At 36.4% G+C, this 25,519-nt stretch overlaps 1 protein-coding gene across 7 annotated transcripts in view; it reads left to right on the top strand.

Annotated features, from left to right (window-relative positions):
• CNOT4 (CCR4-NOT transcription complex subunit 4) overlaps positions 1-25,519 on the top strand; it is a 137,538-nt gene that overhangs the window by 43,596 nt on the left and 68,423 nt on the right. For all 7 annotated transcript variants that reach the window (XM_029234367.1, XM_029234363.1, XM_029234365.1 and 4 more), the window contains exon 2: positions 17,332-17,597. In XM_029234367.1, the coding sequence (XP_029090200.1) occupies positions 17,424-17,597 (174 nt within the window). In that variant the 5' untranslated portion in view covers positions 17,332-17,423. The remainder of the gene's footprint in view (positions 1-17,331; positions 17,598-25,519) is intronic.

The raw sequence follows: 25,519 nt of genomic DNA, 5'->3' as shown, positions 1-25,519 counted from the left end.
GAAATATGAAACTGTACCCAATTCTAAACTTCTAGATAACTTTCTCACTCTTTGTATTTTTATATACAGATAGTATGAGTTTTTAGAATTTTACTGGGGCCCTCAACATCAGGAACATTTTGTAAACGTTTAGTTAGTGCTGGTTAACATCACTAGGGACAGTTTTACTTAATGCTTCAACATGTATTATTGAGAATGATCTTGGTTTCATTGTAGTTGTCATGTGGTAGGTAAGTATTTCATGTCAGTATTTCTCAGTTACTGTATTTATTTCCTGAATTTTGTCTAATTGGAAAACAAGGCTGTGACCCCGAATTATTTCAAGTTTGTGAAATTTTATAGTTAAGAGTATGAAGATGCAGAAAGAAATTTTTTTTTTTTTTTTTTTTTGCCGTACGCGGGCCTCTCACTGTTGTGGACTCTCCCGTTGCGGAGCACAGGCTCCGGACGCGCAGGCTCAGCGGCCATGGCTCACGGGCCCAGCTGCTCCGTGGCATGTGGGATCTTCCCAGACCAGGGCATGAACCCGCGTCCCCTGCATCGACAGGCGGACTCCCAACCACTGTACCACCAGGGAAGCCCCGATCATGAACTTTTAAAGTATGTGTATAGAGTGTACTTATATGTGCAAATTAATTAATTATATTTTATTTTTTGGCCGTGCTGTGCGGCTTGCGAGATCTTAGTTCCCCAACCAGGGATCGTACCCAGGCCCCAGCAGTGAAAGCGTCCTAACCATCCCCAACCAGGGATCGTACCCAGGCCCCAGCAGTGAAAGCGTCCTAACCACTGGACCACCAGCGAATTCCCTTATATGTGCAATTTAAAGATTACTAAAACTAGCACATTGGAAACACAGCCTTTGAGTTGGTTGAATGAGTTTCCATTTCTATGCAGATTTGAAGCCACTTTTTTTTACATAATTCTTTTCTTGGGGGGTAATGATGTGTGTTTTACTATTGTATTGGATCTAATGTCGTGTAACAATGGTCCTTTATTGTTTATTAAATGTTTTATTATTTAAAACATTCCAACACACACATTCTCTTTGAGACTTTCTCCAGAAATACAGTTTGCTTAACATTTTCTGTTTGAAGTAGGAATGAACTAGTTGTACATGTACAGAGGATTCTGAACTATGTACTATTTTTACTTGGCTTTATAGTGTAAAACTGTTACCATTCTGGATTTTACTGCGTCACAATAGAAGCAAGACACATGTCGAGATTAGGGAGGAAGAAAACAAATTGAAACATTGATTTTTGTTTTCTTTTTAAAGGAGAATTATTAGCTATTATTTCTATATCTTAGGCTCCTTAAATACCCTTATTATTAATCTTTTAATTTTATCCTGGGTGGGGTGCATGGTAATGTATCTAGAAGTACATAATACTGACAATTCCGGGAGTATTCATATATAAGCTTGATTCCTGTATTTGTTTAGCATTAATGTTTAAAATTCATTTTTTCCATTTAAAAGGCACTTTTAAACCAGATTATCTCATATCTTTCCTGTCTACTGTACCCTTCTGTGTCTCACCCAGACAAAAAATTGAAAGGATGTACTTCCTTATTAGTCGGTGCATGACATGAAGTGGGAACACCAAAGTGCTGGCAGGATAAAAGAACTTAGGGATGGTTGAATTGGAAATGATCTCATGGTGGAGGAGGAGCATTTGATTGGCACCATGTGATCTGGGATCAGAATTGAGGAGATGGTAGAATCTAGATTTGGGTAAAGAAAAGGTCACACTTAACCATGCTAATAAACATTATTATTTATTTTTTTTTTAATTCTGAGAGGATGATCCTGGCCCTTGCACTTCAGTTTAGTATTTCTCCTTGGATTAATTTTTTTCTGTCTTATCTGTTACTACTGGTATATTGTAAATTGATATACAGAAGCCTCTCTAAAAGAACTAATTTAATAGGTCCAGAGTGACTTGGAGGGCTTTAAGCTTTTGGTACCTGGATGCATTTGTTTCAGATAGTCTCTGGGTCAGTTCTTACAAACTCTATAAAATAGGCATACACTTCTACTAGGCACCTTCCCCCAAATAGATCTGTTCTTTTTCCTGAATTGAAAATACGTTGATGTAGGCAACTACTTCTGTTGACAACCTGCCCAAGTATGGCAGAGAACTACTTGGCACATTAATGAGTCTCTGCTTTGATTTTATACAGATTTGATTTTATCTTATTAATAAGACCTTCATCAGGACTTTAATTTTTTATACTCCTAGCCTTCTTCTGAGAGAGCATTAAGTTAATAGGAAACACATTAATGCTAATTCTCTAATTATACATTTAAAAGTTTTTTCATCTCATCACTTTGTTTCTTTTTATTTGTCAATTGTACCTAGTTTTTAACTAATTTAAAATAGCTTTTCCCATTGTAAATATAAATGTTTATTTTCTAAAAATTGGGAAATAGAAGAAAATAAAAGGAAGAAAAGAAGCTACTTATAACTGCTCTACTAAGTGATAAAAGTCTGCTACTTTGGTATATTTCTTTTGAGTCACTCTTCCATATCTCCCTCCACCTCTCCCAGTTGTGGGAACCTATTATTTGCTATACATTTGCCCGTGGTACAGTGTTGAACACAATAGACGCAATCTTTAAACGGAAAGAATTCAAAGTTTAATGTCCTTAAAGTTATTTTTAAAAATTAATTTGTTGTTATAGAGAAATGCATAAATATAGTCTGTCTTTACAAAAATCATAGACAAGGCTCAAGTTTCCAATCCATCCCATTTTCTTCATTGTTTCATAGGTGTAGCCACTATTACCACCTTGTGTTTAATTTTTTTCTGTGATTTTGCATATAAAATTATATATTTTCCTTGACTTATTATGGGATTATATTCCAGTAAATTGAATATCTTGTCAGTCAAAAGTGCATTTAGTACACCTAAGATGCTGAACATTATAGCATAGCCTAGCCTACCTTAAATGTGCTCAGAACACTTACATTAGCATACAGTTGGGCAAAAACACCTAACAAAACCTTTTTAATAATAAAGTGTTGAATATCTCATGTAATTTATTGAATACTGTACTGAAAGCGAGAAACAGAATGGTTATCTGGGTACAGAATGGTTTAAGTGTATCGGTTGTTTACCGTTCTGATGGTGTGGCTAACAGGGACACGTGGCTGACTGGGAGTTGCGGCTCACTGCCGCTACCCAGCATCACAGGAGAGTTTTGTACTGCATATCGCTAGCCTGGGATAAGATCAGAATTCAGAATTCGAAGTATGTTTTGTCTTCTCCGAACACACATCGCTTTTGCATAATGATAAAGTTGCAAGTTGAACGATCATAAGTTGAAGACCATCTGTATGTTTGTATATAAAGAAAACATATGGTTTCTTTTTTAATGTAAAAACTGTCATGTAGTACCTGCAATTAGCTTTTTTCATTCAGTATGTTTGTATGTACAGATCTACCTTAGTCTTCTAAATTGCTGTAGTATTTCATTTTGTTGATATGCCATAAATTTGCCATTTCCTATTGATGGACTTCTTTTGTGTGTGTGGCCTCACTGTGGCATGCGGGATCTTAGTTCCCTGACAAGGGATCGAACCCATGCCCCATGCAGTGGAAGCGCGGAGTCCCAACCATTGGACCGCCAGGGAATTCCTTGACGGGCATTTAGATTTCCAGTTTTTTTGCTGTTACAAACAGTGCTGGAACTATTTGTACATGGTGCCTCATTAAAATGTGCACTGGTTTCTCTAAAAAAGATAAAAGGAAGTGCAATTAGTAGATCTTAGAGAATATGTGGTTATCCTTGAAATTTTACTATTTGTATTGCTCTCAAAGTTGGATCTTATAGCAGTTTATCTTATATCAGTCCTCTCTCAACTGCCATGTTGTTGTTTAATGTTTTATTTTATCCTTGTTAAATCCAACAAGTTATATTATTTTATACAGAAATAGAATATTCTATAGAAATATGATTCAATTTACATGTATTTTTACTATATTCTTTCCTCACCATCTTCTTTAATCTCTGACTGTTCTTCTGAGATCATTTTCCTTCTTCCTGAAGAGTATCTTCACAGATTCCTTTAATGCATGTCTCTTACTGGTAAACTGTCTCTATTTTTGTTTATTTGTTTTAATTTTAATTTAGCCTTATTTTAAAATCAGTTATTTTTATCATGGAAAATTTTAAGCATATGTGAAAGTAGACCAAATAGTGTGATGAAACCCAGTTATTTCCATCCCTCAGTTTCTGTAGTTACGGACTTTTGCTATTCTCATTTCATCGCTTCCCCATTCTGTGCCTCCTTTCCTGCTAAGATATCATACCATGAAGTCTGTAAATATTTTAGAATGTATCTCCTCTAGAAGAGCTTTTTAACAAAATAAACACAATACTACTATCATATTTAACTAATGTCTTCTAATAATCAGTCCATGTGAAAAGCTCGATTATCTCAAAAAATGTTGTTTTATCATTTACTTTCATTCTTAAGGGTTATTGTTTTCAAGGACCAGAACTGTAGGTTGACAGTATTTTCTCTCAGAATCTTGAATATTGTCTTTCCCTTCTGGCTTCACTTGTTGCTATTGAGAAATCTGCTGTAAAGTCTAATTATCATTTCATTGGGTGAACGGTTCTTTTTAAATGTTTGCTTTTGAGATTCTTGTTGCCTTTAGTGTTCTGCAGTTTTACTGTCTTGTGTCTGGGTGTGGATTTATTGATCTCACTTGGGTATGTTGAGCTTTCTGGGGCAGGGGGTTGTTTTTAACCATTCTGGGAAAATTGCAGCTATTATCTTTTCCTTTTAAGACTTTGAAAAAAGTAAGAACTGTATATTCAGAAACATAAAACATATACATGTAAAACATGTAGACTTTAATTATATAGCAAACATCTTTGTAACCATTTCCCAGGTCTAAAATAGAATATTTCATTGAAGGTGAGTCAAAGAAGGTGAGCAAAGTCAAATCCCATGCTCTTGGATTGAAAGAATTAATATTGTTAAAATGGCCATACTACCCAAAGCAATCTACAGATTTAATGTGATCCCTATCAAAAATATCCATGATGTTTTCCACAGAACTAGAACAAATAATCCTAAAATTTACATGCAGCCATAAAAGACTCAGAATTCCCAAAAGCAGGAGGTGTTACCCTCCAAGACTTGGGACAATACTACAAAGCTACAGTAATCAAAACAGTGTGGTATTAGCACAAAAACAGACATGTGGATCAGTGGAACAGAATAGAGAGCCCAGAATAAACCCACACACCTATGGTCAATTAGTCTTTGACAAAGGAGGCAAGAATATACAATGGAAAAAGACAATCTCTTCAACAAGTTGCGTTGGAAAAGTTGGACAGCCACATGTAAATCAATGAAGTTAGAACACACCCTCACACCATACACAAAAATAAACTCAAAATGGCCTAAAGACTTAAATATAAGGCATGACACCATAAAAATCCAAGAAGAAAACGTAAGCAAAACATTCTCTGACATAAATCGTACCAATGTTTTCTTAGGTCAGTCTCCCAAGGCAATAGAAACAAAAGCAAAAATAAACAAATGGGACCTAATCAAACTTACAAGCTTCTGTACAGCAAAAGAAAACATAAACAAAATAAAAAGACAACCTACAGACTGGGAGAAAATGTTTGCAACTGATGCGACTGACAGGGCTTAATTTCCAAAATATAAAAACAGCTCACATGTCTCAAAAACAACAACAACAAAACAACCCAATTGAAAAATGGGCACAAGCCCTAAATAGACATTTTTCCAAAGAAGACATACAGATGACCAACAGGCACATGAAAGGGTCCTCAACATCGCTAATTATTAGAGAAACGCAAATCAGAACTACAATGAAGTACCACCTCACACTGGTCAGGATAGCCATCATTAAAAAGTCTACAAACAACAAGTGTTGGAGAGGGTTTAGAGAAAGGGAATCCTCCTACACAGTTGGTAGTAATGTAAGTTGGTGCAGCCACTATGGAAAACAGTATGGAGGTTCCTCAAGAAACGAAAAATAGAGTTGCCATATGGTCCAGCAGTCCCACTCCTGGGCATATATTTGGACAAAATTATAATTCAAAAAGATACACGCACCCCCTATGTTCACAAAAGCACTATTTACAATAGCCAAGACATGGAAACAACCTAAATGTCCATCAACAGATGAATGGATAAAGAAGGTGTGGTACATATATATACACAATGGAATATACTCAGGCATAACAAAGAATGAAATAATGCCATTTGCAGCAACATGGATGCAGCTAGAGGTTGTCATACTAAGTGAAGTAAGTCAGAAAGAGAAAGACAAATACCATATGATATCACTTGTATGCGGAATCTAAAATATGACACAAATGAGCCCATCTACAAAGCAAATAGACTTGCAGACATAGAGAACAGCCTTGTGGTTGCTGAGGGAGAGGGGAGTGGGGGAGGGATGGATTGGGAGTTTGGGATTAGCAGATGCAAACTATTATATATAGAATGGATAAACAACAAGGTCCTTCTGTATAGCACAGGGAACTATATTCAATATCCTGTGATAAACCATAATGGGAAAGAATATAAAAAAGAATGTATACATATGTATAACTGAATCACTTTGCTGTACAGCAGAAACTAACAACATTGTAAATCAACTATACTTGAATTAAAAAAATAGAATATTTCAAGTACTTCAGAACACACACACCCCCCCCCCCCCCCGCCAAACATACACACGTCTTCCTGTTCATCTCTTCATAACCCTCTCCCTTTCACCCAGAGGCAATCGCTGTCCTGACTTTTTATCACCTTATGTGCATCTCTAAAAGTTTTCTTTTATCTGTTGAAATTTATATGAGCACAGTTATATTCTACTTCTTGCTTCCTTGTTCAATACTGTACTTCTGGGATTCATCTTTGTTGTGTAGCTATAGTTCTTCATTTTTATACCATTGTTTCTTCAAATATGTTTCTTCTTTTCCTTTTCTCTCCTTCTAGTATTCCCATGATGTGTATGTTGACGTGCTTAATGGTGTTTTACATTTCTCTGAAGCTCTGTTCATTTTTCTTCATTTTTCCCCCTCTGTTCTTTGGATTGCTTAATCTCTATTGATCTATCTTCTCTTTCACCAATTCATTCTTCTGCCAGTCTACATGTACAGGCTTTGAGTGACTTTTTAATTTCAGTCATTGTACTTATAACTCCAGAATTTACATTAAAAAAATGCATCTATCTCTTTATTGAAATTCTCTATTTGATGTGACATTGTCATTATATATTACTTCTTTAATTATGGTTCCCTTTAGTTTTTTGAACATACTTAAAATGGCTCCTTTGAAGTCTTTGTTAAATCCAACATGTGGTGGTTCTCAGAGACAGTTTCTGTTGCCTGTTTTTTTCCTGGCGTATGGGTTATACTTTCTTGTTTCTTTGCACAGTTGTAATTTCTGGTTGGAAACTGGACATTTTATATAATATTATAGCAACTCTGGGTACTAGTCTCCTCCTTCCCTTCCCAGGGTTTGTTACTGTTATTTGCTTATTTGTTTAGTGCCTGGGTGGATTAATTTAGTGAAGTCTGTTTCCCTCTTGCAGTGTTAAGCATCTGTTGGTGTCCCTGGGGTGTGCAGATTTGGGTATGTCCACATGTATACTGGGATGACAGTGTTTCGGGCAGGACCCTCTTCCACTGTCTCTTTCATTGACCACACCCAGATGTTAAACTCTGTAGCACTGACTGCTCAACAATGCCCTAGGACATAAATTGCTTCTCAGCCTGATTGAAAAAAAAATTGAGCTCACTTGAAGGCATAGTTCTTGAGGTCAGAGCTTGAAATTTGTTCTGACCCCAGGAGGGTTCATCCAGCAGTTAAGAACCTGATTCTCCTTATTCTTTCCTGCAAAGTAGCTGGTTTACAGTTCAGCCTGTGTCTGACTCTCCTCCCAGTTGTCTTTCACTACAGCCTTCGTGGTTTTGAGATTGTGCTTGGGTTTGGACTTCAGACACCATTACAAATGAAGTCAGTTTTTTGGGAAGAGATTCAGAGCTATCTGTTTTAAGACCTGCTTTACCTTCCTGTTAAAATCTGGCTGAGCTCTGGCATTGAGTAGGGGGGGCAGTGGTGCACTTTTTTCTCCGTGTGACACTCCCAGTTTAGTAACTGAGCACTCATTGGAGGGGTATACAGTAACCTCAAGTCTCTTGCGTTTCCTGGTGCAGGACCCCAGCTTTATGAAGTAGCTGGTTGGAGGGCAGTCTGGGGTCATAGTATTTTCAACATGCAGCAGCAACATAGGTCCTCTTTCCCATGAGTGGCAGTTGGGTGGAAGAGGGGAGCCTCCATCTATCGGCTGCACTTAACGTGGAACTTTAGCTTCAGCATCGGGTAGCTTTGGGCAGGATGAGAAATGCTAATATCCTGCCCCTCCTAGGAAGATGGTTCTCAGAGTGGTAACCCTGTGTTCTTGGCAGCGCCAGCCTGGAGTGAAGTTTGAGTCTCACTGAACTGAGATGGGGGGGGAAGGAGAGAGGGAACAGTTTTTAGTCAGATACCACAGAGTACTGTTGTTTTTCCTGAGTTTTAGTAGATTTTCTTGAATAAGCGTTTCTTCATTTGCCTTATGCTCTTAGCATCATTTCTGGATAGTTTAAATGGTTGGTTTTAAATAGTTTTCAGCAGTTTTGCTGGGGAATGAGCTCATGGAGCTCCTTACGCTGTCACGCTGGAAGTGGAACCCAGAGAGATCTTTTGAAAATATAAGTCAAATCCATTGCCATTCCTCTTTCTAAAACTCTCGGGTCCTCTTCATGTATTTCGCAAAGAAAGCCAAAGCTATTCCAATGGCCGATAATGAACCCTTGCCAGTTCCTGGACCTCCACATTGCTCTGACCTTATCTCAAATTGTTCTTCCCTTGCTTATTCTACTCTAACCACTCTGAATTTGCTGTTCTTCAAGCATTTCAGGCAGTTTCCCTTCTTGGGGTCTCCCTACTGATTTTTTCCTTGCCTCGTCTGTTCTCAGTGTATGCATGGCTTACTCAGGTTCCTCTGTTAAATATTACCTTTTCAATGAAATCTACTCCAACTGGCCCATTTAAATTGCAGCCTGACTCTGGTACCTTCTCTCACCTTTTATCATACTTAATTTACTGACTTATTATGATTTTTGTTTAGATTTTGAATTAGAACAGGAAACAAAGGTGGAGATATTTGCCTGTTAGAGTCACTAAAGTATCCCAAAGACCTAGACTAGAATTTGAAACAAGGGCTTAATAACTATTTATTGAATCACTGAGTGAATGAAGGTAAAAACAAACTCTTAGATGGCAAAAACCTTCAGTGGCCAGCCATCTAAGTTTTCTAATAAAGTTAAAACTTTTTACCTAGAGAGAATTATAAGTAATGTTATTGGTATACTGGGTACAATTAGAATAATCAGCTTTCTTGATAAGAGAGCCTAAATGTGCTCTTTTTTTTTTTAAAACTCTCTCCCCCTTTAAAAGACTAATCATTGTTAAGTTCTGCCTACTATGCTTTTTATGGTAGAGATCTTTACCAAATTGGCTTGAATTAGATATTTTTACTTGAACCATTTTAAATGTGTTTGAAAACTTTATTTAAAGGAAAGTTGTCACAAACCTTTTTTCTTTAAACTTGATTTTTCACAAAATGTTCATCTTCAATTTTTTTTATACATTTATATTTTCATAGTGTTAGGTTTTTGAAAATATATTTGTATGCAGCAGTTGCGTTTCTTTATGGCTTTGATTTAAATGGTTTGTCATCTCTGTTGTCTTTGTACAGCTGATAAATCGGTGGATTTTGTTGAACAACTCTCCCAAATCAACATCACATTGCTCTAACTATACAAATGAATACTACATGCAAATTAGAAATTACTTTTTTTAGTAGTGTTACATCATAAGAAAATAGAAAAACCTTTGCCTTTTCAGTGAGGCGTTCACAGAAGTCTGTTACTATGTCTAATGTGTATTTGCTACATGTAGACTTGTAAAGATTAGCACAGTTTTGTTCAGTGACTCTTACAATATGTGCTTGCACATTTATGGATGAATGAATAGGTACTTCCCTTTCCTTCACTCCCTTTCTTCCTTCATCCCTTCTTTCTTGTTTTCCTTCCATTTGACACATATTTGTTAAGTGTTTGCTATCTGCCAAGAACTCTTCTAGGATTTTTGGATACGCTAACAAGTGAAACAGTCTCTGTCCTCATGAAGGTTGCTTTCTATTGGAAAAACATTTTTTGTCTCCTTCCACCCTTATCTATCTACCCCTTCTCCTGCAAAAGATACTTAGGGGACATGATATATTATGTGAGATGACTTGTATGCTGATTTTTATTTACATCTTAAGAATATAAAGTACAGGGAATTCCCTGGCGGTCCAGCTGTTAGGACTTGGTGCTTTCACTGCCTGGGACCAGGTTCAGTTCCTGGCTGGGGAACTAAGATCCCACAAGCCATGCAGCGGCCAAAAAAAAAAAAAGAATATAAAGTACAAATAAGTTAATAAATAAAGAACAAATTGGTGGGGAGGTAGAAAGCAGCCCCACATAATCGATTTTTTTGTATAACTGCAACTTAACCTTTTATGAGAGAGACTTTAAATTCTTAGGTAGATTTTTTTTCTATGAGAAAATGTCTAAACGAGATGTTTATTTCTATGAGAAAATAAATCCGCTTTCCTGCCTTCCTAACTTGGGTATAGGCAGTCTTAAGTTCTGTTGTAAATGTGCATTCATGGTATATGTATATTGGTATTTTGGTATTTAATTTAAAAAGGCAAAGAGGTATTGGTGCTGATATTTAGTCAGTTGACTTACCTTGCTCTTTCACTGGCAAACTGTTCATAGCTACTGTTCAATCTGTTTTTGCCTTTGTGTAGTTTATATGAGTAACATGCTTTGTGAAGTATATGCCTAATACAGAAACAGTGAACAACCTGGAGCATTGTTTCCTACTTTTGAAGAGTGTTGTCAGCCAAAACTGACATATAACAAATAATTCTTTCCTCCTTTTATTTATTATTCATTCATCAAATACGTGAGTGCTTACTATTTACCCCCAGTCATGTTGTAGCTGCCTGGTATACCATCGTAAATGTGATGCACCAGTTAACTTCTCTCCTGGAGCGTCCATTGTATTGAGAATGGACTGATTGTTAAAGAAACAAGAATTTCTAGCTATAAAACATTGGCTAAGTAAAATATAAGCTGTGTGGTATTGTACGTAAATTTATAGGTTTTTAAAAAATGTTAGTTTCTAGTTATATGTATATATTGAATTTATGGTTTTTATGGAAACTTAAGATGCTATTCTAGTTACCATTCAAAGTGTGTGTGTGTATATTTCATATCTATAAATAGCTTTTCTCTTATGTGTAATTATAGTGTACATGTAATTTGGGGTGTATAATGTATTCAGGAATGTAATTTCTATGTAACTATTCAGTGGAATTGCATCATACACACATTTATCACAGATTCACTGCCACATTGGCAGAAAACTAAAGGATTAATTAAGCAACCAAGTACTTAAGTTTTTTCGAAAGTGCTGTTTATTACATATTGCATTTAAGTGTGTATAATTATATTTTCATTTTAAATTTTTATTGTAAAATATTTGTAACGTAAAACTTGTCATTTTAAGTTTTTTTTTTTCTTGCGGTACGCGGGCCTCTCACTGTTGTGGTATCTCCCGTTGCGGAGCACAGGCTCCGGACGCGCAGGCTCAGCGGCCATGGCTCACGGGCCTAGCCGCTCCACGGCATGTGGGATCTTCCCGGACCGGGGCACGAACCCGTGTTCCCTGCATCGGCAGGCGGACTCTCAACCACTGCGCCACCAGGGAAGCCCCCATTTTAAGTATTTTTAAGCGTACAATTCAGTGGCATTAAGTACATTCACAATGTTATGTAACCATCACCACTTTCTATTTCTAAAATCCTTTTATCATCCCAAACAGAAACTCTGTACTTATTAAACAAAAACTTCCCATTCTCCCTCCCCCTCCCAGCCTCTGTTCTGCTTTCTGTGTCAATGAATTGCCTATTCTAGTTACCTCGTATTGGTGGAATCATACAGTTTTTGTTTTTTGTGACTGGCTTATTTTACTTAACATAATGGTTTTTTTGTTTTTGTTTTTGTTTTTTTTATGGTATGCGGGCCTCTCACTGTTGTGGCCTCTCCCGTTGCGGAGCACAGGCTCCGGACGCGCAGGCTCAGTGGCCATGGCTCACGGGCCTAGCCACTCCGCGGCATGTGGGATCTTCCCGGAGCGGGGCACGAACCCGTGTCCCCTGCATCGGCAGGCGGACTCTCAACCACTGCGCCACCAGGGAAGCCCGTAACATAATGTTTTTAAGGTTCATCCACACTGTACCATGTATCAGAATTTCATTCTTTTTATGGCTGAATAACATTTCATTGTATGTATACACTACATTTTGTTTATTCATTCATCTGTTGATGGACACGTGGGTTGTATTGTGAATAATTCTGCTATGAATATTTGTGTACAAGTTCTGTTCAAATCCTTCCTTTCAATTCTTTTGGTATATCCCCCAAAGTGGAATTGCTGGATCAGATGCTAATTCCATGTTTAACTTTTTGAGGAACCACCAAACTGTCTTCCACAGCAGCTGCAGTTCTTGACATTTTATAGTGTTTTTTTTTCTTTTCTTTTAATTTTTATTGGAGTTTAGTTGATTTACAATGTGTTAGTTTCAGGTGTATAGCAAAGTAAATCTGTTATACCTATACATATATCCATTCTTTTTTAGATGCTTTTCCCATGTAGGCCATTACAGAGTAATGAGTAGAGTTTCCTGTGCTATACAGCAGTGGCCCTATGTTTTGGTTTTTTTTTTTTTTAACATCTTTATTGGAGTATAATTGCTTTACAATGTTGTGTTACCTTCTGCTGTATAACAAAGTGAATCAGTTATATGTATACATAGATCCCCATATCCCCTCCCTCTTGAGGCTCCCTCCCACCCTCCCTATCCCACTATAGTGTATTTTATACAAATCTTTTGAACAGGGTCCTAAGTACAAAACCATGTATACAGCACTTTATGAGTGATAAGGAACTTTTGAGCATGATTTTGAGTGTATGATTTTTATTTTGTACACTTACTACATGGGAGGTTTTTGGTGATGCAGGAGCATTTTTATGTATGTCAGAATTTGTACTGTGTTGTCTGTTTACAATAGCCAGGACATGGAACCAACCTAAATGTCCATCCACAGATGAATGGATAAAGAAGATGTGGCACATATATACAGTGCAATATTACTCAGCCATAAAAAGAAATGAAATTGAGTTATTTATAGTGAGGTGGATGGACCTAGAGTCTGTCATACAGAGTGAAGTAAGTCAGAAAGAGAAAAATAAATACCGTATGCTGACACATATATATGGAATCTAAAAAAAAAAAAAATGGCACTGATGAACCTCGTGGCAGGGCAGGAATAAAGACATAGACGTAGAGAATGCACTTGAGGATCTGGGGTGGGGGGAGGGGGAAGCTGGGGCGAAGTGAGAGCAGCATCGACATATATACACTACCAAATGTAAAACAGTTAGCTACTGGGAAGCAGCAGCATAGCACAGGGAGATCAGCTCGGTGCTTTGCAATGACCTAGAGGCATGGAATAGGGAGGCTCAAGAGGGAGGGGATATGGGGACATGTGTATGCATATGGCTGATTCACTTTGTTGTGCAACAGAAACTGACACAGTATTGTGAAGCAATTATACTCCAATAAAGATCTATTAAAAAAAAAAAATGACCGCGTAGAGTTGAGCCCAAGAAAAGTCTGCCCCAACCAACACATGCTTGCTACCCTGCTCTCTGTCTCTGGCTCACTCTTAACCTGAAGTGGAGGACTGCCCTTCCCCCGGCTCAGTGTGGTCCCCCTGCGCGCCACCCCCCTCCATTTCTGGGATTTCTAAGTAATAAATCTTGTAACTTAAAAAAAAAAAAAGAATTTATACTGTGTTGCGTTATTAGTTGCAGGTGATATAGAGAACAAGAACTTAAATAATGAAGTAGAGATTTCCTGTAGAATTTAAATTTTTGAAAGAGTAATTTCACTTTTACTTTGAGGACATTTGCACTATATACCGAAGAATATGCGACTGAGCCTTCAGTAATCATAACTTCTGTCTTACCATATTGGAAAGGACATGGGCTTTGAAGTTGGCAGTCTTACTTTTGCATTCTTTAACACCCCTCATTTTATTTATTTGTTTGTTTGTTTCTTTTTGAATTTTTATTGGAGTATAGTTGATTTACAGTGTTGTGTTTCTGCTGTACAGCAAAGTGAATCAGTTACTCAGTTATACATATATCCACTCTTTTTTAGATTCTTTTCCCATATAGGTCATTACAGAGTATTGAGTAGAGTTCCCTGTGCTATACAGTAGGTCCTTATTAGTTATCTATTTTATACATAATAGTGTGTATATGTCAATTCCAATCTCCCAATTTATCCCTCTCCCCCTTTCCCCCCCTGGTAACCATAAGATTAAACCCCTCATTTTATATATGAGGAAACTGATAGTGGCAAAACTGGGTCTGCAGACCAGGATTCCTGAATTGTTTATAAATACATATACCATTTTTTTCTTTTTAAGAAACTTATATTTTGAAATAATTATAGGTTCATAAAAAGATATTTCATTTTATTTTTCTTCTAATTATTAACAAAAGTCAGATTTAATTTTCCTAAAAGAGATGAAAATAATTTCTTATTTTAAGTTTGGCCATTTGAATTGCAAAAATGTTTGTTGTAGCAATACAGATAATACAGATTTTCAAAATAAAATTAGTACCTCCATTTTGTCTTTTGTGATATGGATAACATTTTGGTGTATAACCTTCAATGTGCTTTATTTTCTTCGAGACACAAATCAAATATATACGCATAGAGTTTTTATATTTACGTGGAAGTAGTTATATATTTACGTTAGTCTCCAATTTACTTTTACAAATTAAAAAATCCTATATAATAGACATCTCCTGATTCAACACACATCAACCTTACGGCTATATCATTATTTACTTAATGATTTGCCAACTGATGGATAGTTAACATTGTTTGCAGTTTTCTACTCTTATGAACAATGCTGCAAAACATATAGCAAAGTACTTGGTGCACATGTGTGAGTATTTATGTAGGATAGAGTCTAAGGTGGTTTAAGGGAGTGGTTAAAAGCACAGATGTGGGGCTAATTCCTGGAATGAATCCAGGCTGCACCACTTAATAGCTGTGCAATTTAAGGCAAGGTACTCTTTGTGCTCCCATTTCCCTTTGTAAAGAAGAACTTAGATCAGTGATAATCTCTGCTTTGCCGGGGGAGACTAACTTTGACAGGCTGGTGGGGGAAAAATGCTACCTCACTGTTTACTAACTAAAGAGGTTGATCATCTTTTCATATGTTGTAATCATTTGTAATTCTTTTGTGAACTACTCATCATATTCTGTTCTCATTTTTTCTTTTGACTTGTTTGCCTTTTAAAAATTGCTTGTAAGATTTCTATATATTCTGGATAGTGACTCTTGTATACAGTGAATATATCCTTTACTCTGTTGCTTGCTTTACTCTGTTGCTTTAATTTGTCTGTTTTTTTCTTTTCACATTGCTAAGTTGATCATATCTATCTTTTATGAATTTCTGTTTCTGCTTAGGAAGACTTGCTGTATCCCAAGATTTTTAAAAATTCTATTTTCTTCTAACACTTTAATAGTTTATTTCAGTGTATAGCTCTTTAGACAGATCATATGGGATTTGTTTTGATTGCAGTGTGAGATAGCTATATACTGTTTCTTTCTTAAAATGGATAGACCAGGACCCTGTTACTGCTTTTAAATTGGGTCCATCCTCACCATATTGATTTGTTATGTCCCCCCACACCTTTTTAAAATAAATTCATTTATTTATTTTTGGCTGCGTTGGGTCTTCGTTGCTGTGCATGGGCTTTCTCTAGTTGTGATGAGCAGGGGCTACTCTTCATTGCGGTGCATGGGCTTCTCATTGCGGTGGCTTCGCTTGTTGCAGAGCACAGGCTCTAGGCGCCTAGGCTTCAGTAGTTGTGGCTCGCGGGCTCATTAGTTGTGGCTCACGGGCTCTAGAGCGCAGGCTCAGTAGCTGTGGCACACAGGCTTGGTTGCAGCATGTGAATCTTCTCAGACCAGGGCTCTAACCCATGTCCCCTGCATTGGCAGGTGGATTCTTAACCACTGCGCCACCAGGGAAGCCCTTGTTATGTCCCTTTTATCAAATATTAAAATCTCATTAATTCATGGTTCTGTTTATAGATTCTCTATTTAGTTTCTTTGATCTTTTGTCTGTTTTTGTACCAATATCAAATTATTTGTTACTGTAGCTTTGTAGTGCAGTTCAGTATCTGATAGTGCAGATCCCCACATTTCTTCCACAAAAGTTTCAAAGCATGTCTCATGCATTTACTCTTTCATGTAAACTTTAGAATTAGTTTGTCAAATTATGTAAACAAACAGAATATCTCTGTTATTTTGACATAGCGTTTTAATTTAACAGTGACTTTAGCCTGAAAATTTTCAATTCTCCGTAATCTAAAAAGATAAATTATTTAATTTTTAAAAAGACTTTGAGGCATGGATATCTATTTGTTCTCTTCCCCCTTTCTGTAGGCTTTTTGTAGCATTTCTATAATAAAAAGGAATATTTTGATTTTGTTTAATACGTGTGTATTTTCCCAGAAGTGAATTTTTCATTGGCATACTAATACATATTTAATTGTAAACAATTAGGTTCTATGGCATTTTTTTTTCAAGTCTTATGTTTTCTGTGGTAATGGTTTGATACTAACATGTAATTACAGGCAACTGAAACTGCTCTCCTTCATTAGTTTTATTTTGTAAATTAGGACACATTTTAGACTACTTTAATACTCTTTTAGTTATGTGGCAGTATTACTACTAGCTTTTAGGTGAAAGATAAGACAGTGTAGAGTATGTTTTAAGGTGAAGATGTTTCTGCATAGTATTTATTCCCCTAAAATATGCTATGATTAGTACTGGTTAGTATTAAATGTTTTAGCTAAAAAAAGGAAGTTCTTTTGTGTTTCTGTTGAATCAAAAAATTTAACAACCTCATGCCTTTTATCTTGACATGAAGAATATACAGAATTCCATCTTCTGAGATAGCAAAAATTGATCTGTTTAATAGTTTTCAAATTTTTTATGAAATTTGATTCTTGATCATTGAATATGCCATATTTTTTCAGTAGTAAGCAGTATATTTTGTTTTTTCTTATGCAGGTCTTCGAAGTTCTACAGTTTAGTTCCTAGCGCTGACCCTCCTTCTCCCTTAAATTATTATAAACTTTTGCTGCTGTTTAATAAACGTGAAGATGTCTCGCAGTCCTGATGTGAAGGAAGACCCTGTGGAATGTCCTCTTTGCATGGAGCCCTTGGAGATAGATGATATCAACTTTTTCCCTTGCACCTGTGGCTACCAGATTTGCCGATTTTGTTGGCATCGAATTCGCACTGATGAAAATGGGCTTTGTCCTGCATGCAGAAAGGTAAATACTCCAAAATAACTTTGTGTTTAGTTTTTTTCCTCATGCCTATGAGTAAGTAGATTTAAAAGAATCTACAAACCTCAGATGAGATAATGTGTAGCATTGTATTTTTAAGATTTAATGAAGTGGAAAGAACACTGCCCTGGGAGTCAGAGTCTCGCCTTTATTGTTAAATAAGTATATGACCTTGGTGAAGCCACATAACCTCTCTGGTTGGCCTTAGTTTTCTTATCTGAGGAGATTGACAAGGTTGGTGGTGCTGGCTGTTTAATAGGATTAGGAGTAGAGAGAGGCAGTAGATTTAGATAGGATGGTGTGAAATTGGAAAAGCACTATCAGTATTACATCTGGGGGGAAATTTGCTTTAGTTTTCTCGTACAAAATAGTAGGGAAGTTTTGATGTTTACTAAAAAAGATCATGAGTTAAAATGAAAAGAGAAATCCTGGTTTAGAAAGTAATACTTAACTTCATTTGTTGGTCCTTATGGCAATCCTAGGCTGATAGTGCTATCCCTATTGTATGCTTAAGGAAACTAGGCCTTTTAAGTAACTTATCGAAGGCATCAACTAATGGGTAGTAGGTTTGGGGGTCAAATGCAAGTCCTTTGAATCCTTTCTAAATCTAAAGTATCTATGATTTTTAAAATAGTATTCTGGGTTTTGTTGTTTTTATAAGCAGATGCAGCAGTTACAGTGTAGTAAGTGACCTATTAGGGTGAGTAGGATTGCTGCATCTCTGTTTTGAAGGACTTTGTTACCACCTTAGGGATTAATGCAAATAGCTATTTTTTGCCTTATCTTTAATGTCTGTTTGTATGATTTAAACTTTCTTTTGTTTACCCATTCAAAGAGCTCTTGGTTCATTATTACCAAATTTTGAGAATTGGAAATGTGTTTTAGATACCTAGTTTATTAAAAAAAATAATATCTCAGAAGGCAATGCATTGTCCAGTTTTTTTTTTCATCTAATGGGCAGTTAACGTAGATTATATGAATGAAAAAAGGTGAGCTCTACTTAAATGTTAATTAATGTAGTTTATATATATATATAAGTTATATAACAGTAGGTGTTTATAATATCTTTTTATATAGTTCATATACTTTAAGAATGTGAATGGAAAGGTAAATGAAAACGATAACAGCTTTTTAAATTTGTGTTAATGAATTTTAAAACATTCAGTTGTATTTAAAAAATCAGTTCCCCATCATTCCATTAGAGGACAATTGTACTGAACTATTATGTTGAAAGTGGTGACTTTCAGGATAACCTAAGACTATTTGAGGAAATGGCAAAGAAATTCATTTCAGTTTTAAGGGATTACCTAGAATCACCTCAAATCCTTAGAAAGTGGAGCAAAAAATTTAAGATTAAAAACTAAACAGAGTAACTTCAGCAAAGCTGGTTGTTAGTAAAAGGGTTCCTTTCTGGGAGGACTAGTGTGAGGAATCTGGAGGGCAGAAGGCCATTGGGACCAATTTAAAGAAAAAGTGTTAACTCAAAACATATTCAGGAGAAGACTTGAAAAAAGGTAATAATAGTGGTGCTTCAAGATCCTCGGAAAACTGTCAGTGTGGTTGGTTGAGTACAGAGGCATTGGAACAACAGTCCAACTTTTATGCCAGGTAGCAGGTACAGATGCCCTCTGGGTGGAACACTGATTATAAATTTAGGTCAGAGCCTTAAAGGGGATAGAAATACCCTGGAGGAACTAGGACCTCCTATGCTCAGAAGATGAACTATTCGCCTACCCCTTTGAGCTGTTTTTCCTCTCTGTGGTCACAAAAAAACATCCTGCAGCAAACAGAAATAGTATTTTATAGACTGGTTGACAGAGTTCTTACATGTGCAACAACCAAGAATCAATAGGTATTTCAGGAAAGCCAACGTTATGGAAGAGAAGCACAAAAATCAGTATACAGAAGAATCTAACATAAGTAAGCAAACAGAAAGAAACTTTTTCAAGTGTCATTGGTACCTCTCAAAGAGGTAAGAGAGAATGACATATTCATGTAGAAGGAACATTTTTTTTTAAAAAAACAGATCTTCAAAATAAACAATCCTATAGATATGTTGAAGAAAAGAATGAACACAGTTCAAGAGCAAATTAGCGAGTTTTTATCGTGAGTGCATTTTATCCAATGCCTTTTCTGCTTATATTGAGATGATCGTGTGTTATCTCCTTCGTTCTGTAGAAACAGTGATTTAGGTTGATTTTTTAAATCAACTTTCCCTCCCAAGGGTGATCTCATTTGATCATGATGTATTATCCTTTTTATTTTCAATTTGCTAATATTTTCAGGAGGAGTTTTGCGTCTGTGTCATGAGAGGTATTTATCTGTGGCTTTCTTTTATGTTGTTTTTAGATTTGGTACCAAAGAAATACTGGTTTCAGGAAATGTTTCCTCCTCTATATTCTGAAAGAGTACATGTGACTGGTGTTCTTTTTTATTTCCTCCCTAAATTCATTGTTTACACTCACTCTATCAGGGTGTCTTCAGGAGGGCTGTTATGAAAACTGGCTACCACAGGATTCCTGTATGTAGATTTCTGGAATTCTTTTTGTACTAGTTCCCCCTGTGTGGTATTTTGCCCCATAAATTTCAGTTGCCTCAGCGTCTTCAAATTTTGAACACTGTCCCCCTCTGCTCATTGAGACCGTTGGACCCAGTGCCAATGTCCAGTAAGTGCCAGAAGAGCAGAAAACTGGGACACTTGTGGTTTTCATCTGCCTTCTTTCTTTTCTCTCAGAGGTCATAGACCTGCTGTTCACTGTCTGTCGTTCAGTGTCTGAAAACAGTAATTTCATATATTTTGTCTAGTTTTCTAGTTGTTTATGCTGGTAGCCCTAGTCTGTTACCACCTAATCTGCCATGGCTGGAGGTTGAAGTGTATAAATAATATTTGAACTTCATAATAGTGTAATTGTGACCCTTGACCTAACCAAAGGTTGGAAAGTGGGCTTGGAATGTATGGTTAGGCTGGCTGAAAGAAATCTAAATCTTCAATTTGCATAATGTAATAATATTTAATACTGAAAAATCAGGAAGTAGCAATACAAGCATGTTATTTAATGATGTGATAGTAAATGACAAAAGAATCATCTGAAAGAATAAGCAGATTATTTTTAGGGAGAGGCAACTGTTGAGGGGGAGGAAGGATATGGGGGACTGCTCTTTTTCCTAATAAACCTTGTAGAACTGTTTGACTAGGAACACATATAAGAAAAATATCAGTGAAACTAGGGGAAAAACGATAGAGTGGGCAAATGGAAATCATAGGAAAGAAAATATAATAGTACTGATATTGGTTAGTCATAATCAAATTCAAGATCAAACACATTTTAAAAAGATAAAGAGGATATTTTTCTTACTGATGAAAGTCACAAAACACTTATTTACTTAACAGAGCTAAGAAGTACATTGAGCTGATGTAAATACCAGGAGAAACTGCACCTACGTGCGTAATGGAGAGACTTCTAATTTCTGTATTTTAGAAATATATGAAGTACACAATAAAAAGGAAATGGAAAATTTGATTAGCGAGCATGTGTGTGTTTGTGCACACACACAGCTCTGTACAAATAAATTTGTACAAAACTTTAAAATACAGGTGTAGTGGGTACAAAAATTGACTGTTAGGCCACAATGGATATATTAATCAGTTCCAGAAAGTAGAACTCACTTGTGTATTTCTATTTATTCTTCTTGGGGTTTGTAGGGCTTCTTGAATCTGTGGATTTGGTGAGTTTCATTAGTTCTGGAAAAAATTAAGCTGTTATCTCTTCAGCTGTTGCATTTATTCTCTCTCCTCTTTTTCTGAGACTCTGATTAAATATTTTCCAGATCTTTTCACTATCTGCCATGTCTTTTAATCTCTTTTCTGTTTCTTTCTATTTCTTCCTTTCATGCATTAATGGATGATCTCTTCTGATCAATCAGAATTTTTTCTTTTAGGTCTAGTCTACTGAGTTTTTAAATTTTGCCATTGTGTTTTCCATTTCTAGAAGTAACGTTTGTTCTTTTTTGGTACTTGATTTTTTAAAAAGCTTTTTATACCATGCAGATATTTTCAAGTTTGTCATATATTTGTTTAAACAGATTAGAATTATTGTTTTAAAATCTGTCCAGTAATTCCAGAAGCTGAAGTCTTGTGAGGGATGTTTCTGTTGGTTGTTGTTCATGTTGTTTTATTTCTTTATGTGATTTGTTGTCTGTATCTGCTTCATGGTTGTCATTGAATTATTTGTAAGGTTCTCCAAGGCCCAAGATGAATTTGCCCTCCGATAGAGAGGCTTTGATTTGGCTTCTGCTGGATCCTGTAAACATTGCCATTAGGGATGCCTTAAACATAAAGGTCTTTTGTTCTCCTGGATGCACATCTTCCCTGGGATTGGTTTCAACTTCTCTAGGATGGTTTTCTTCACACCCTTTTCCTTTTTTCTTATCGTGTACTGACCTCTGTGTAGTTTGTACTTACCCTGAGACAAAATGAGTTCTTTGAGGGTGGGCTGGGTCTCAGCTTAATGTGGGAGTGATCTCCCCCAAAATTCTTCACCTTGATTTGGCCTTGGACTTTTAATGCTGTCCCTCTTCCCCCATTTGTTCCTCTCTCCCATTTGTTGTTACTCAGACTTCCACTTATCTCTCTGGGTTTTGACTTTTATCCAAAAATTGTCTTGGGACTTCCCCACTGCAGATCATTATTGTTTTTAAGATGTTGGTTAGGAAAAAGTTTTATACAGTATTTTTCGTTGTCTTTAGCAAGAGGAAGAGATAAAGCTGTAAATGCATTAATTAGGAAATGAAGAACAAAAATAGATGAACTTATTTCCAGGTTAAGAAACCAGAGAAAGAATAAACATTGCGACAGTGGAAAGTAGGGATTAAGTAGAATTTAGTGAAATAGGAAAAAAGCAATATTTCAGTAACGGTTAGAGCTGGTTCTTTGAAACAGCGAATAAAATAAAGTCCTGGTAAGTCTGATCAGAAAATAAAACAGAAGACACATGTAAATACACATGTAAATTAGGAATAAAAATGGAAACATAACTACACATATGAAAGGAATTAAATGATTACATTAGAGGCTATAAACCATCTTAATTAGTAGTTTGGCAATTTGTTGACAAATTAACACCATTAGAAATATTTTACACATTAAAAATGCTTCTCCACAGGTGTCCTATTTAACACTAGTTTGTAACATGCAGTAGTACCTTTAAAGAAAAATTTTTTACTTGTAATTTTTATTTGATCATATATTCCTAGAAAATTAGGTTTAACCCATCTGTTTCAGTCAAAAAGTAGACCAGATATATTTTTCTTTATATTCATTTTTAGTACTATTACTAGCTTTGTGGGTCACGGTCTCTTTCTGCAGCTATTCAAATTATGTGTTTTCATATCCCATCTTTAATCTACCTCCGTTCCTCATCTACTGTATGAGCTTATTAATTTTCTATTATTGGATTTGTAGAGTAGGTTTTTATGGTGGTGTGTGTGTGGAGGAGGAACCATCATGGAATTCATGGTAAACTAATTTGTTCTCCTGTGTTGGTATCTTTCTGTATTGGTATGTGTAATGTATCACTATGTAGCAGTTATAGTCCAATAAAATTGACTTTAAGTTGACTTTGAAGCCTTATGGAAGTATATTTCCATAGAAAAAACTTGGAATAATATAGAAGAAGATTGGGGTAACCAGTGTTATATACTCAACATGGTGGTGCATCAGTAATATACTTGATGAGAATTGATACTGCAACCCGATTTTTGGTAATTGTCATTCTCCATTTTTGTGTGTGTGTGTATGTATTTTAATTTTTTTGGCATTTGTATTACTCTGCATCATCTTTTATCAGGATTTTACAGTGTCAGAGATTGTTAGCAAAGAAAAAAACCGGAGTGTTTGTCAAATCCTTCATGTTTTCAGAAGAGTTAAAAGTTACATCAGTGTTTTTCAGACTATCTCTGATGCAGAACCAGATTTTTTGTAACCCACCCCCACCCCCAACCACAGTCTGTTGGTGACTGATACAGGGTCCTATTAAGCATGCCTAGTACCCAGCTTGTGTCATGTGATTTACCACCTAAGTTCGATAACAACCACACCGATAACTATCTTATTCTTCAGAGCCCACTGATGAGGTACTTGAATGTTGTGGCAATGTTAAGTTGCTATAAAAGTTTCCAAATGCTTTTTCTCAATTTTTATACTTCTCTTATCGTGGACTGGTAAGATTCAGTGCATGGATTAGACTTTGAAATGGAACTAGGAACAATCTATATGCTTGATCCACTCAGGGAGTAGACTATCACCACTATAGATGTTAATGAAGGGCAACAGCTTTCAAATAAACTTAATGATAAATGCTCGGAAAGGAGCTACCCAGAAATCCTGTGGTAGAAAATAGCTTTTCCATGTGCAAATGAAAATTTTAAATGATCTTCTGGAAAGATATTTTAATTGGTTTGTATGTAGTTCATTTTTATACTTGTGCCCATATAGCTTTGAATAGCTTCATGGGATTAAAATCATCCAGGCAGATAGATTAAGATTTGAAAGGAGATAATATAGGTACAGAAGGGTGAGTGGAGAGAGAGAAAAGATTTAAATTGGGAAGATTACATCGTTGATTGAAGAATTGAATTTATTGTAATAGATCCTTAACCATTTGGTTCCTCAAATTAAAATGTAAGAACACTTTGAAATAAGTTTGTTTTTTTAAAGATGGTAGCCAATTCTTTTTATTTATTTATTTATTTTTGGTTGCGTTGGGTCTTTGTTGCTGCGCGCGGGCTTTCTCTAGTTGTGGTGAGCGGGGGGGGGGGTACTTTTCGTTGTGGTGCACGGGCTTCTCATTGTGGTGGCTTCTCTTGTTGCGGAGCATGGGCTCTAGGCATGTAGGCTTCAGTAGTTGTGGCACGTGGGCTCAGTAGTTGTGGCTCACCGGCTCTAGAGTGCAGGCTCAGCAGTTGTGGGGCATGGGCTTAGTTACTCCGCGGCATGTGGGATCTTCCTGGACCAGGGCTTGAACCTGTGTCCCCTGCCTTGGCGGGCGGATTCCTAACCACTGCACCACCGTGGAAGCCCAACATAAGGTTTTTTTTAAAAAAGAAAATTAGTAGTGCTAAATTTCCACTTCTAGAGAGTAGCTTGGTATTAAGGTGGCAAATATTTATTGAACCCCTAAAATGTGTGACATAAACTTTATATTTGATCCTGGAGAAAGCCCTCAGGTCATGCAAAAGTCAGGGAAATTACTGAGTCCTCTGTTTTCTGTGCCTCCCACTCACTAGTAAGTTGGAGTATGCCAAGTAGATTCAAATTTTTTTTTTTTTTTTTTTGCGGTACGCGGGCCTCTCACTGCTGTGGCCTCTCCCATTGCGGAGCACAGGCTCCGGATGCTCAGGCTCAGCTGCCATGGCTCATGGGCCCAGCCGCTCCGCAGCATGTGGCATCTTCCCGGACCGGGGCACGAACCCGTGTCCCCTGCATCGGCAGGCGGACTCTAAACCACTGCGCCACCAGGGAAGCCCCTCAAATCTTTAAATGTGGGAATTGAATGGTATGGATGCTTACATCCTGCAGGACCACCAAGAGTTATGCCTGAATATTTAAGAACAGGATTTTTGGAGACTTTATGTTATTACTAGTAGACGTTGAGGAACATAAAAGGAAATCTCACTTTCTTAATTGCCTTCAGCATTAATCAAAGTGTGCTCACAAATTGGAGGATGTTTGTTTTTTTAATTAATTTTTAAAACTTTATGTATGAAAAGATGAAAGTTACTTTATGTTAAAGGCATGCAAGTTTTCATGCTTGTGGATACTCCCTCCTCTCTTCCTGATTCCCACTTTTTTCTTCGTTTTTTTTAAAAAATAAATTTATTTATATATATATGTGTATATATATATATAT

The sequence above is a fragment of the Monodon monoceros genome, unplaced genomic scaffold (assembly GCF_005190385.1).
Source record: "Monodon monoceros isolate NGI ecotype Baffin Bay Population unplaced genomic scaffold, NGI_Narwhal_1 Super_Scaffold_2, whole genome shotgun sequence".
Classification (NCBI taxonomy): Eukaryota; Metazoa; Chordata; class Mammalia; order Artiodactyla; family Monodontidae; genus Monodon; species Monodon monoceros.
This window is presented reverse-complemented; position numbering and strand designations above follow the sequence as displayed.